Here is a 12,190-nt window from a genome sequence, read left to right as displayed (position 1 = left end):
TCCAAGGAAGCGAACGTGTGTGTCCTCACTGACATAGCAGGGGCCTCCCGCAGTCCTGTGATGCGGAGGACCCTAGGTGTACGGCAGGCACCCTGAAGCTGCCTAGTCACACAGCAAGGGCTGCAGGCTCCTTTTAGATCAGCAGTCTTGCGAGTCCATTACAATGGTTACACTTTGTTTGGGGCATATTTCTAAGATAAAATGGGCATGCTTCAGTGAAAGAGGGTCACTGTGGGAAGTCATGTACCAAGAGAAGCCCACTGAAGCAGCTAGCAGCACACGAACTAAAGGTAAGTGAAACAAAAACATGTTTTTATGCATGCATGTTTCACTGTACTTCATTGTGTGTGCAATATTGTGAATGGGTCTGTCTATGTGAGAGAGAGATCTGTGTGTGTGAGAGAATGTGTGGGTGGTGGGGATTTGGTTGTGTATGAGAGGTATCTGTGTGTGGGAGATTATAGTGTGTGGGAGATCTGTATGCTTGTGAAATGTGTGTGTGGGAGAAGTATCTGTGTGTGTGTGTGTGTGTGTGTGTGTGTGTGTGTGTGTGTGTGTGTGTGCGTGTGTGTGTGTCTGTGTGGGTGAGAGAGATCTGTGTATGTGATCTGGGTGTGCCTATGGAATCTGAGTGCGAGAGAGAAAGAGAGTGTGAGATAGTGTGTTTGGTGGGTGTGACTACATATAATGTTTCTAGATACAATTTAGGCTTATCTTGTTTGTCATCACAGTGATATATTGGGCATTCGGGTACTGTTATAGATTTAAGCCACAACTTCAAGAAAGGTATTTACAATGATCATCACCGGCATAGAGTGTGGCCGCAGATTCATGAAAATCATATACAGTGGCCATACTGGCATCGATTGTGGCTGCAGTTTCATGGAAGTGGTTCAAAGTTTCCATGCTGGCATTGATTGTCGTGGCAGCATCATGAAAGTGTTTTGCAGTGATCATTGGCCCCAACTTCACGAAAGTGCTTCAAAGTGACTTTGTAGGAATACATTGTGGGTGCAACATCAATGTGATTTACAGTGGCATTAGTGGCCTATAGCGTGGGCGCTGTTGCATGAAAGCGACTTAGTTTGTGAATGTTGACATGATTTGTGGATACAGGCATTATGAAAACTCTGTACAAATCTATGTATATAATTGGTGAAATGGCATCTCGCAGATTTTTTCATGTGTTACCCTAGAGAAGCGATTTTGAATGGATTATCACCCCAGTTTTTTGACAAACTTGTGCTGTAAAATGCACTGTTTAAACACATTATTTAAAATATTTTCTCAGGTGATGAACACCTCCCTCCACCACCATACATTACTTGAGACTCCCTCAGTAGCTTGCACACATTTGTGGGAGATGTTAATGCCCCTTCACTAAAAATGTTCACTGGCCGCGCTACTGACCTTCAATTATTTACAATATTAGAATCCCCTCAGGAGACGTCTGATACTCCACAGGTCAAAGTCTGCCTCCCTCACTTGCATGTACATAGCACAGTGATGGCTGGTACATTTGGGCAATAGACACCGCTCCTCTTGTTTGTGCACAAGGTGAAAGATGTAAGGTTTGATTAAAAGAATGACTACTTTCACCAAGTGCGCAGTGTACCTCTGACAACGTGATCATCATTCACATTGCACATGTGTGTTGACCCAGACATGCTTGGGAGTCTATCTTGGCCTGAGCTTTTTGGTGTAGCTTCCGGCGGGGCCCCCTCAGCGAGTCTCACATGGGGCCCTCCAGATTCTGTTTTATATCACAGTTTGTGCTGCTTATCTTACTGAAAAGGGGAGCGATCAAGGGGCGATACATGAATATTAAGAAAAAGCCCAAAATGAGCTTAGAATCACCAGAAAGGAGGCGCTGTATTGGCGAAAGAGAAAGAGCAGAGTATCAAGCTGTTGCTAATAAACACTAGTTACAGCTGCAGTGCCTTTTTTCAACAGCTGTTGGCCTGGATTATCAGCACTTTGAGATGGGCACCTTACACATGTCATATATTTATTGCCTGCAGGAAGGATAGGCAAGTAAACATATTGTCTAGATTCTAGCTCTATTTGCAGAAACATTGTGTGATCATGGAAAGTATCAAAATACATAAACACATGTTATTTAATGTACCTCACTAGTGTCCCTACGTTCTATGTCTGGTGCCTTCTTTTATCACTCATCGCCTCCTTAAGCCTCTCCAGTTTTTTGTTTTTGCTATTAGGTGGCACTTTAGCACCAAGTATAAGCCGAAACTATTGCATTGAGCATGCATAGGAGGGGAATGGGATGTGTGCAGGTACACAGCCTGTGGGTATTGAATGTTTAAGCACCCATTAACTGCCAAAACACTAGAGCAAGGTGTGGCTAGAGGGCACCAGGTGGAATTTGGGAGTTAGAGGGGGTCTAGGGACCGAGTTTGCAACACAAAGCTTTCTGTAACATCGACTATAGCCTTGAATCGCCAACATCGCAAAGCAAACAACGTCACAGAAACAACATGTGTTGTGAGGGAAATGGAGAGAGCAGGGGAGGTGAGGAGGCCATCTGGGGAGTGGTGGGAGCTGGCAGAGATGATAAGGCCTGGGGGGTAGGAAAGCATTTTTTCTGCTGTTTTCTGATATTCACAGCTATATCCGAGGCTATAATGGACTATGGATAGCCAAGGGTATGCGTAGTTCAGTACCAGCGCTTAGTTTAAAAATATATATTTATTTGTACAGCTGTTGTGTCGTCGGGGGTGAAAATCATGATTGCCATCCAGGTCTCCCATCCATCCAGTAACCAGGACACACCCTGCTTGGTTTCAAAGTAAGGAAGGGGACAGCCTCCTCAGGCCATGTTGCCCGATAAATGAGCTAAAGTAACAAGACCACTTAGAGAAACGATATGCCCTTTCCTTGCGATGAAGCTAAGCAGCGTCAGTCCCGGTTACTGCATGTATGGGCGACCGAATGGGCATCCACATTTTTTTAAAACCATTCTACTCTCAGTCCTTGAAAGGTTTGCACTCAGAGACCATCTTCTTGCCTTTTGCTGAATTGCATTCTGGTATTTAGATATGTTTACACCAACAGTAGTTTTTCCATTCCGGCAGTAAATGAGAAAAACCCTGCTTAGCTTCAAAGCGAGGAATGGGTCAACCACCTAAGGCCATGTTGCCTAATAAATGAGCCCACCTTACAAGACCACTTAGTGAAACATGGGCTAAGGGGGCTGGATCCTTCCTTGCTTTGAAAATAAGCTGGGTCGATCCCGGTTACTGCATGGATGGAAGACAGTCCACAGTCCCGAATGCCATGTTTTTTCTTAGTTTTAAATATCTCATAACACACAGCATCGGCATTATTTTTTTTTAACTATGCTACTTTAATACTTTGAACGTTTTGCACTCAGAGACCATTTATTTGCCTTTTGCTGAATTGCATTCTGGTAGCTGTAGTCTTACAGTCAAGATGGGGGAATAATGCCACAATTGTACACTTTTTGCCTAACATAGTTCTATATGGATTTATATATTTGGATGACACTATGGTATGTGAACTTTCCAAGTAAGCTTTATAAAGCAGAGTATTGTTGAAAGCCAGACATGGGGATGAGGAGGGGAAATTATGAGAGGGCATGTAAGTCATTAGTATTTGACCACAATGTGGCAAGAGAGTTTACAATCTTGGACACTGGTGCAGGTATTTTTCCCTGAAAGTGGCTGTATTTCAGGGCACCAGTAAAGGACACATGTGGGTGGACAGCGTAACAGGGGGTGCTAAGTTAAGGTGGCTTTAGCAGAATTTCAGGGTTTTGTTGCGTTAAGTTCTCACCTTAATGTCCCTGCAAATAAAGTTTTTTCTTGATATATATATACTGCTTAGGTAATTTAGTCATGGGTACAAACAGTTCCTAGGCTGGTGGAATACCAGAGGCATCCACATCCCCAACCACCTCTTTTGTGATAAAGTAGTTGAGTATGTGGGAAAAAGGGGGTGTATTACATTCTTACTACCTCAAATATGAAGGAAAAAGCAAACAAAGCTGAACTGAACAGAGGATACTGAGAGAGCACAGAGTCTGTGTAATATTATAACGTTAATCCCCACACCCGAGTTAAAGGCCTGAGCAAAGGGCACCCAGAGAGGGTTGGAGAGGGTCTTTAGGCTATTCGCACCCCGACTTTCCATTCTGAAAACCTGAGGTGTTAAAAAAACGTTTTTTTTCATTCATTGAACGGGACAATACTGTCTAAAGATGGCTGCCATATGCAGCCCCTCTTCCATTTCCATCTTGGCCACGGAGTGGCAGCAGAAGCACAGCGGCAGTGGCAGAGGTGCTGCAACTGATGAAGAGGTAAGTGGGGTGTGAGGGTGGTGAGAACTGTAAAAAAAGATAAGGGACGGTGAGGGTAAGATGGCGCTTCAGGTGGGGAAAGCAGCCTCCAGGTTCCATGGAACACAGGCTGAGATTGGCAGTTTCAGACCACGATCCAAGGAACCTGATTGGCTGCTCCCCCCACCCCGGGTGCTAATATTTAATGGTAAATACTTGAATACTTCCTATGCATAGGCTGTGTGCTTCAACGGGATAAGGGGCTGCAGTGGCAACAGAAGGGAGAGGGACATGAGGGAGGAGAGAATAAGAGAAAAAGAAGGTGGAAAGAATAGTATGCAGGAGAAGGAAGGAGAGAAAATAATGTCATATTTAGCATCCAATGGGCGCCAACATTTCAGAAGTGAGCACTACATGACTAATTTACATCACATATAATATTAGTTGATAAGCTCTTATACAGTTGGAAGGTGTGAGCAGATCCTGCTCACTATCGCTCCTGGGCACTCCTATCAGAGGTGAGCGGCTCACCCACCTGCATTTCTACTTTGCTTGCTTCTTTATTTCTTTCTTTTTAATTCCCATGTCTCCTTCCCTCCCCTGTCCTCTTCCCTCACTACTCCCGCCCACAAGCGGATTGGTGGCTTCTCCAGGAAGCACAAACATACTCAAGCACACTGCTCGATGCGCTCCTTTTGATCGCTGCAGACCCATGAGAGCGGGTCCTGCTTGCTGTCCCTCCTGGGCACTTCAGTCAGAGGTGAGTGGCCCACGCGCCCGCCTTTCTCCTTTCCTTGTTTGTTTGGTTCTTTCTTTATTCTTAATTCCTCTGTCCCCACATTGTCTGCTCCCAGTTCCTCCTTGCCTCCCAACTCCCTCCCCTGTCATCTTCTCACCACGCTCCCACTGACATGTTGCATGATATGTGGCTTCTCCAGGAAGCACAAACATACTTGAGCACACTGCTTGATGCACTCCTTTTGGATGTTGCAGGCCAGTGAGATTGGGTCCTGCTCGCTGTCCATCCTAGGTTGTCCAGTTGGAGGTGAGTGGGCCACCCGCCTACCTTTCTCCTTTGCTTCTTTTTCTTTCTTTCTTTCTTTCTTTCTTTCTTTCTTTCTTTCTTTCTTTCTTTCTTTCTTTCTTTCTTTTTCTTTCTTTCTTTCTTTCTTTCTTTCTTTCCTCCTTTCTTTCTTTCTTTCTTATTCCCCTGTCCCCATGTTGCCTGCTCCATGTGCCTCCATCTCTTCCATCCCTTCCCTCTCCCTCCCCTGTCCTCTTCCTGCCACTCTCCCACTCCCACCCAAACACTGTGTGATTGGTGACTTTGCCAGGGAGCAGCCATCTTTACGGAGCCCCATGGCAGCCTTGCCGGGGCAGTCTGCAAAGGGCCAGAGGCAAAGGGCAGCTCCCTAGAGCAGCTTCCATCCCCTGTTCACACCTGTTCACCTAGGGAGCCCCAGCCAAGCCCTGATAGTCAGCAGCTACCTTCAGGTAAGAGACGACAACATTTACTCCTTAATGTAATACTAATTAGATAGCTGTAGTCAGGTGTCTAAAAGTTTGGTGCATGTTTAAAGTGCACTCTTTGTATAAACGTCAGGTGCATTTCTAGAGCATAGCCACTGCTCTGAATTTAGGCACCCTTATAGACCTAAGCAACAGATTAAATTGAGTGCATATTTAGATCCTAGTCAATTTCCTCACTCCAATTCAAAGCTAGCCATGGTATTGCTCTTTGATGAATTCTGAAAGTAGACATAGCATTGCAACTAGACAAATTGTGAAGGTTGCCATTGTGTTGCACACAGAGGAATTTAAGATTATTGAATGTATTGCACTGAGAGGAAGTCAAGGGTAGCCATTGTTTTGGACTTAGAAGAACTGTGAAGGCTAGCCTAAGTATTCCACTTCGAAGAATTGCGAAGGCTAGTCTATATATTGCACTTAGACAAATCCTCAAGGGTAGTCAATGTATTTCTCCTAGAACTGGGAAGGTAGGCTAATGCCATCCAGAAGTCAGTCCCTGAAATCCTAGAACTGGGAAGGTTGGTCAGTGCCATCCACAAGTCAGACCCTGAATTCCTCCAACACAAGCTTACAAGCTACCAACCCATAAGAATTCTTACATCTGGACCTGCACTCCTCCATGTGAGCCTCCCCCCTCAATTCCACCAGATTTGGAGTAACCTCCCTCTTTGACCAAGCTCCCTCCCTCTGGAACTCCCTTCCACTCAGCATCTGCAGCAATGAGGACTACTTCTCCTTCAGGAAGGCAAACAACATGGTTCTTCCCTGCAGCAACCTGACATTTCAGCGTTACCTTAATGACCCCTATTCCTTGGCACTGTCAGTGCCTCCCCAGTGCATTCTCCAGAGCAAGGTAAAGTATCATTTTGGAGCAGACGGGACGATCTGATGACACTGCTACATCAAAAGCAAAGCTCCAACTGAGCCTCAAGGTACATAGTTACGCACACGGCCACCCACCAGCACGAATACAACAGACTAAAACACAAATCAAACATCTTTACCATCAGAATGCAGCTATGTCCTATGACAAACAATTCGGTCTAGTTGGACACATAATGAGTCTCTCACACTCACACACTCTCCTGACCATCCCTCAGCACCTATGCACATGCCTGACCATCATGGGTTGCTTACTTGGTCTCAGCCATCCCACCCAACTCCCTATTTTGGTCAAATGCACACACACATTCCAATCCTTTTGACAATGTTCCCATGCCATGGACTTCGGTCCCGCGAGGGCGTTCTGCCCACAAGCACATTGAGGCCATACTAATGGGATAAAGCCGCTATATAAATGACAAACTAATACTACTGCTATTAAAGTGCTAAGTGGGAACATAAAAGGGAGTGGCAGAAAAAGAGGGAACAGAAAGAGGGGCTCATGGTATAAGAGAGATTGAAGAAGGAACATGATGTTGTTGTAGTTGTTTGTACATCAAATAAAGGGGCTAAGCAACTGCAATGTCGACTGCAATGGTAAGCAGCAAGGGGTGGTCAGTTGAGCTGTCTACCCTCTATATAAGAAAAGACTGCCTCACTGTGAGTCAGGAGAGCTGAGCTCTAATCCTGGCTTCCCCACTGACATCACTCTCTCCCCACTGCAACCTAAATGCATTTGGCTGCTTTTATTACATGTTAAAATCTTAATTGTGCATAGTACAACCATAAAACCCCATGGGTGGTATTACAGAAACTTTCCATTAGTGCCAATGCAAGAAGCACTAGGTCATGTATTGCCCCAGTGCAAAAAACGTATTCTTTCAATACATTTTTGTAACAGAACTATGTTTGCCCTAGTCATTTCTCCTGGTGCAAAAATGCATTGAAATAATATGAGGATTTATTTTGCACTAGAGCAATGTTTGCCCTGGTGCTAATTGCACTTGATCCAGTACAAAGTTTCTGTAATGCGGCCCTGCTTCTCCAATACGATCCCTGTTAAAAACGACTAAGACAAGGCTTTTTAACACATAAGTGCCATGCAAATTTGACCACATTGTGTGATTCTAGGCAAATAACGTAATCCCCTGTGCCTCATGTGGTGCAGATTACAGTTGATAAATTAGAAATGGTTTCTATCTAATCTGAAAAAAACAAGGATTTTGGAGCACCAAGCGTACTCCTCTGGATAGACTTCCAGTTCATTCCAGTTCCATCTTATCTATTGATTTCTTTTGGTATTTCTATGTTAGTAGTTACATTTCCTGTATTGTTTTCTGTTGATCACATATAGCTCAATGTCCAAATACCTATAATATGCCATGGTTTCCAGTACTACCCATTTACAGTTGGGCAATTGGCATTTCCACCAGGGTCAGCGTGGAATGCTTAGGATCAGAGGAAATATATTCACTGCTTAATTTCTGAAAAACAAAATCTTTAAATTAGTAATAGATCAGCCCGTCTCCGGGTGCAAATTGTCAGATGTGGGTGAACAAATAGTCTTCTTCTGGCAATGCATCTGACTGCTGTAAATAATTGATCTAAGTACTAGGCTTCCAGCATCATCATCTACGTTCATGTAAATACTCCCTGTTAGTCATGAACTCATAGGCAGAGAGTGATGACTAGACTGCTTGACCCCAAAAGTCTGGCTATATAAGTTCCCACCTGAGGTTTTCTAGTTCCGGCAACTACCCCTCCCCCCATGGGCTTCAAGTGTCCTTGTGCTCATCAGAGTTATAAAAATAGCACACGGACCAGGCAATCAACGTCGATTGGCACCACCTGCTAGATTTTGGGCAGTCCACTATGTTTTGCGCATGTGTAGGTCACCTCACTGTAAATCCCACTTATGGTCCCAAAACAGCAGCTGGAGAAATTAAGGGTTTATGAGAAGGTAGTAGGAAGAGACCTTTGGTTACCTGTACTCATTTAATTACACTTTCATGTAAGATTTCTTGCAACAGCGCCTCGATGCCCCTGGGGTGTAAGTGCGCTGTGCAAATGCAAATAAATAGGATGGTGTTCTGGGGGCTGCAGTGCAGACGATCCTCCCAGCACGGCCCATAATGAGGAATGATGTCCACCCCTATTATCAAATGTTTAGAGAGTGTACCCAACTTGTAGGCCCTAACCTTAATGGTTTGACCAACGTATCCTTTCATAAGGTCATGACCAATGGGAAGTGCAACTGGTTATAATGCCCAATGACTTTGGCATTGCAGAGTTCGCAGCTAGACCAATTTAATTACAAGGACACTTTTCTTGTGGCCTGGCTTATTAGCCACCAACACATTGCATGCTGAAGCCTTTGGGTCCCTCTTTCTGATCCAAACTAGAAGTCCCAGCAAGCAACGTACTGTTGGCTAAAAAGCCAGGACTGGATCCATGTGTTATGGATAGAATGTGGCTGAACATGTTTCATGCACGGCTCTGGGCAAAGCATAAAGTCTGCAATGTTGTGAACTCCGTTTCATGGCACCACCACCCACAAGCACTACACATCCAAGTCCGCCCAAAGTTTTCCCTAAAGCGATGAGAGCTGTTTTCCTCGTAGTTCTCGGAATACAAAACAGCTGCTAGCCCATCAGAGGAAGTTATGCTGGCCACGGTTGTAATCTACTGGCCAGTGGGGTCGCAGGTACTGCTAATTCGCCAGCTGTCGGTTGCGAACAGTGGCAACGGGCCCGGCAACTTGCAGGTGAAATAATTTGAAATTCGGCGTTATATTGAGGGTAAAAGCTACCTTTTATGAACATGCCATAACCAGACTGGCATCTGGGGTGACCGGTTGGGCTTTCCCATATTCAAACATTTTGGGAAATCAGACCCCATGTTTTTTGGGCAACACTACTTCGGCTCTGGGCTCTTGTTTACGAAGCCATTATAAATGTTGGTGGTTTAGTCTTGGCTCGGTTTATTGGTAGAAATTCGACTTAAACACTTCATGCGAACAATCTCTTAAAATAACGCCCAGGAATGGGGTATTGGCCTCGAAATAACAAGCCACCATCACCTGATAATCCTAGGTCAATTTTGGGCTCCCTAACTAAGTAAACACGTAATGCCCAGAAAAAGTAGACATTTCATTTTCAACATGCAACGTTAAACATACATGTTTTTTTTCTTCTTTTCCTTAATGCGGGTCACTGAATATATTGTACGCGCTAATAAACATATTGAGCACAAATGCAGGGCAGGCGTTTGGTCCTCTGTGTTCTCAGCATTAGTTACCCAACAGCGAACCCTGTCCTTTTAATAGCTGATATTTTTGGAATTAATAGATTTTCCAGGCAGGCGCCAGGCCTTTCTAATGCCCTCCACTTTCTAAAATGTCCTCAGAGGATTGATTTGAATTTGTCATTTGTTTCACGCCACTGCCCCGACTTCTTTCTTTCGCCCCCGTCTGCAGTGAATAGCATTTGCTCTGCATCTTAATTGCATTCGGACGAGGGCGCCTGATATTGGGGTAAGCAGATGTTCGCCCATTCAACGCTGCAGATGTCCCTCACCTCAAACTTCTAAATAACTGCAGGGCTGATTCCGCGCGCACCCAGAAATGATCGGCGGGGGGAAAGAAAGGGGAGCGGAAGACGCAGACAAAGAGATATGCATGTCTCGGTGGCATGGAACTAAACACATTTTTTTTCAGCGTTCTTATCCTGAAATCGGTTTCATATTTCCAAAGGATTGTATGTTTAAAAGTACTTTTTCATCAGTCAGGGTGTGAATGGAATACGACTGGCCCGGGGCCCCTCTCCACGCCTACCTCGTGCAGCATTCGCCCCCAACACACACACACACCCTTTGCCAACACAGCGTGCCCACATCTGACACACAGGCAGCTCCGCGCACGGGCGAGGTACAGAAGAAAGGCCGGGCAGCATCTGCCAACACATTTGTAAAGATGAACGAGAATCGCAGCCTTCTTATAGAACGCCACGCGAGCGACCAATGCCATTATAAACGTGTCCTGTGCATGGGTTTGCTAGCGTGACAATGAGCTGCCAACTGGCACACAGTTACTGACAACGCGTTTTACAAAACCACCCGAGAAACCAAACCTACACAGACGCGAAGCTAAACGCATGAGCGAACACACAGGGTACCATTTCTTAAAATGCAGCGCATTCCCTAAACTGCTTTACCAAGGAGGGCTGCCAGGCTGCTGGGAGGGCAGGTGTAACCAGATACAGTGCTATTCGTACAACGTGTATACTCACAGCCTCTCCGTGCTCCTGGGGATGCTCTTGGGCACAGCTTTGAGTCCCAGTCCGTGGCAGTCCACAGTAGTCCCGCTGCAGGTACACAGAGCCGGGCAGCCGTGGGCACGGAGCTGGCATGCCACACTCCAGACCAGGAGCCAGAGCCCAGCCCTCAGCTGCGCGGATCCCGAGAGCCCGCTCCTCAGAGCCATGCTGGCACCGACGCGCCTTCCCCAAGCTACTGTAGCGAGAGGAGCCTTCTAGCATCACACGCCGTCCTCCAGGGGCTCCAGGCAGTGTTCAGATCCTCTCGCAATCCCAAGGCAAACGAGCAGATACAATACAAAAGAATGTCAAAAAAAGCAAAGATTAAAAAAGAGGCGAAGCGCCGCTCTTCTCTTCTGTGCCTGCTTGGGTACTCTCTAGGCGTGCAATGTAGGCAGCACCTTTGCAATTCGTCCAGTCTGCTTGGGTTCAACTCTTCCTCTCTCCTCAGTGGCTGGAGTGTTCCCCGCGTCCCCGTCCTCTCCGACTTCCAGTCCTTGTGTCTCAACTGATTGCAGGGGAGAGATGTATAAACCAGAGGTAGTGAGCGCTTATGCACACACGCACACACACACACACACGGGGGCACAGAACAGCAGTCATCCATCAATCCAAAAGCACACACGCATCAACCCTGACTCCTCCCTCGCCCCCACCCCCTGCCACCAAATCCCCACTCAGGCTGGAGTAGAGCACAGTTTCAGAGCTGCACTGTGCCCTCGCAGGAGGGAAGAGAGAGGGGTGGGATGGGGGCTGGTGCATTCTCTTTGAAAGTGGCACATACATAGCCATCAACACTCACCGCTTTATTAAAAGTAATGGAACGTGCGTGCCCCGCAACCACGTCCCCCCTCGTGTCGCTCATCTTTCAAATAGAACTAAAACAGCCGCAGGATATTAAACACACACGCGCGAAAGCACTGCCATTTCCACGTCTGAGTGAATCGATTTAACTTTGCCCAGTAGTGCCGGTTGTGATCCATAGTGCACACATTTAGTTAAATGCTAGCAGCAAATGGGCTTTCTCCTCGCAGGCTCTGGTTTTCTTCAATGTTTTAGGCTAAGAAGAGAGAGAGAGAGCGCGCGCGTTGCTGGAAACGCAGCCTGCCCTTCAAGTGCGAAGTGCACAGATCCGGCGGATAAAAGGTCT

General features: G+C 46.0%; 1 protein-coding gene across 1 annotated transcript in view; it reads right to left on the bottom strand.

The window, feature by feature from the left end:
• SLIT1 (slit guidance ligand 1) overlaps positions 1-11,858 on the bottom strand; it is a 1,063,959-nt gene extending 1,052,101 nt beyond the window's left edge. The window contains exons 1-2 of the mRNA XM_069611588.1: positions 11,843-11,858; positions 11,014-11,548 (exon numbers count right to left, since the gene is read on the bottom strand). Of these exons, the coding sequence (XP_069467689.1) occupies positions 11,014-11,207 (194 nt within the window). The 5' untranslated portion in view covers positions 11,208-11,548; positions 11,843-11,858. The remainder of the gene's footprint in view (positions 1-11,013; positions 11,549-11,842) is intronic.
• Between the last annotated feature and the right edge of the window lie 332 nt (positions 11,859-12,190).

This window comes from Ambystoma mexicanum, chromosome 8 (genome assembly GCF_040938575.1).
Source record: "Ambystoma mexicanum isolate Mex_15411 chromosome 8, UKY_AmexF1_1, whole genome shotgun sequence".
Lineage (NCBI taxonomy): Eukaryota > Metazoa > Chordata > Amphibia > Caudata > Ambystomatidae > Ambystoma > Ambystoma mexicanum.
Note: the sequence above shows the minus strand (reverse complement) of the source record. Positions and strands in the feature narration are given on the sequence as shown.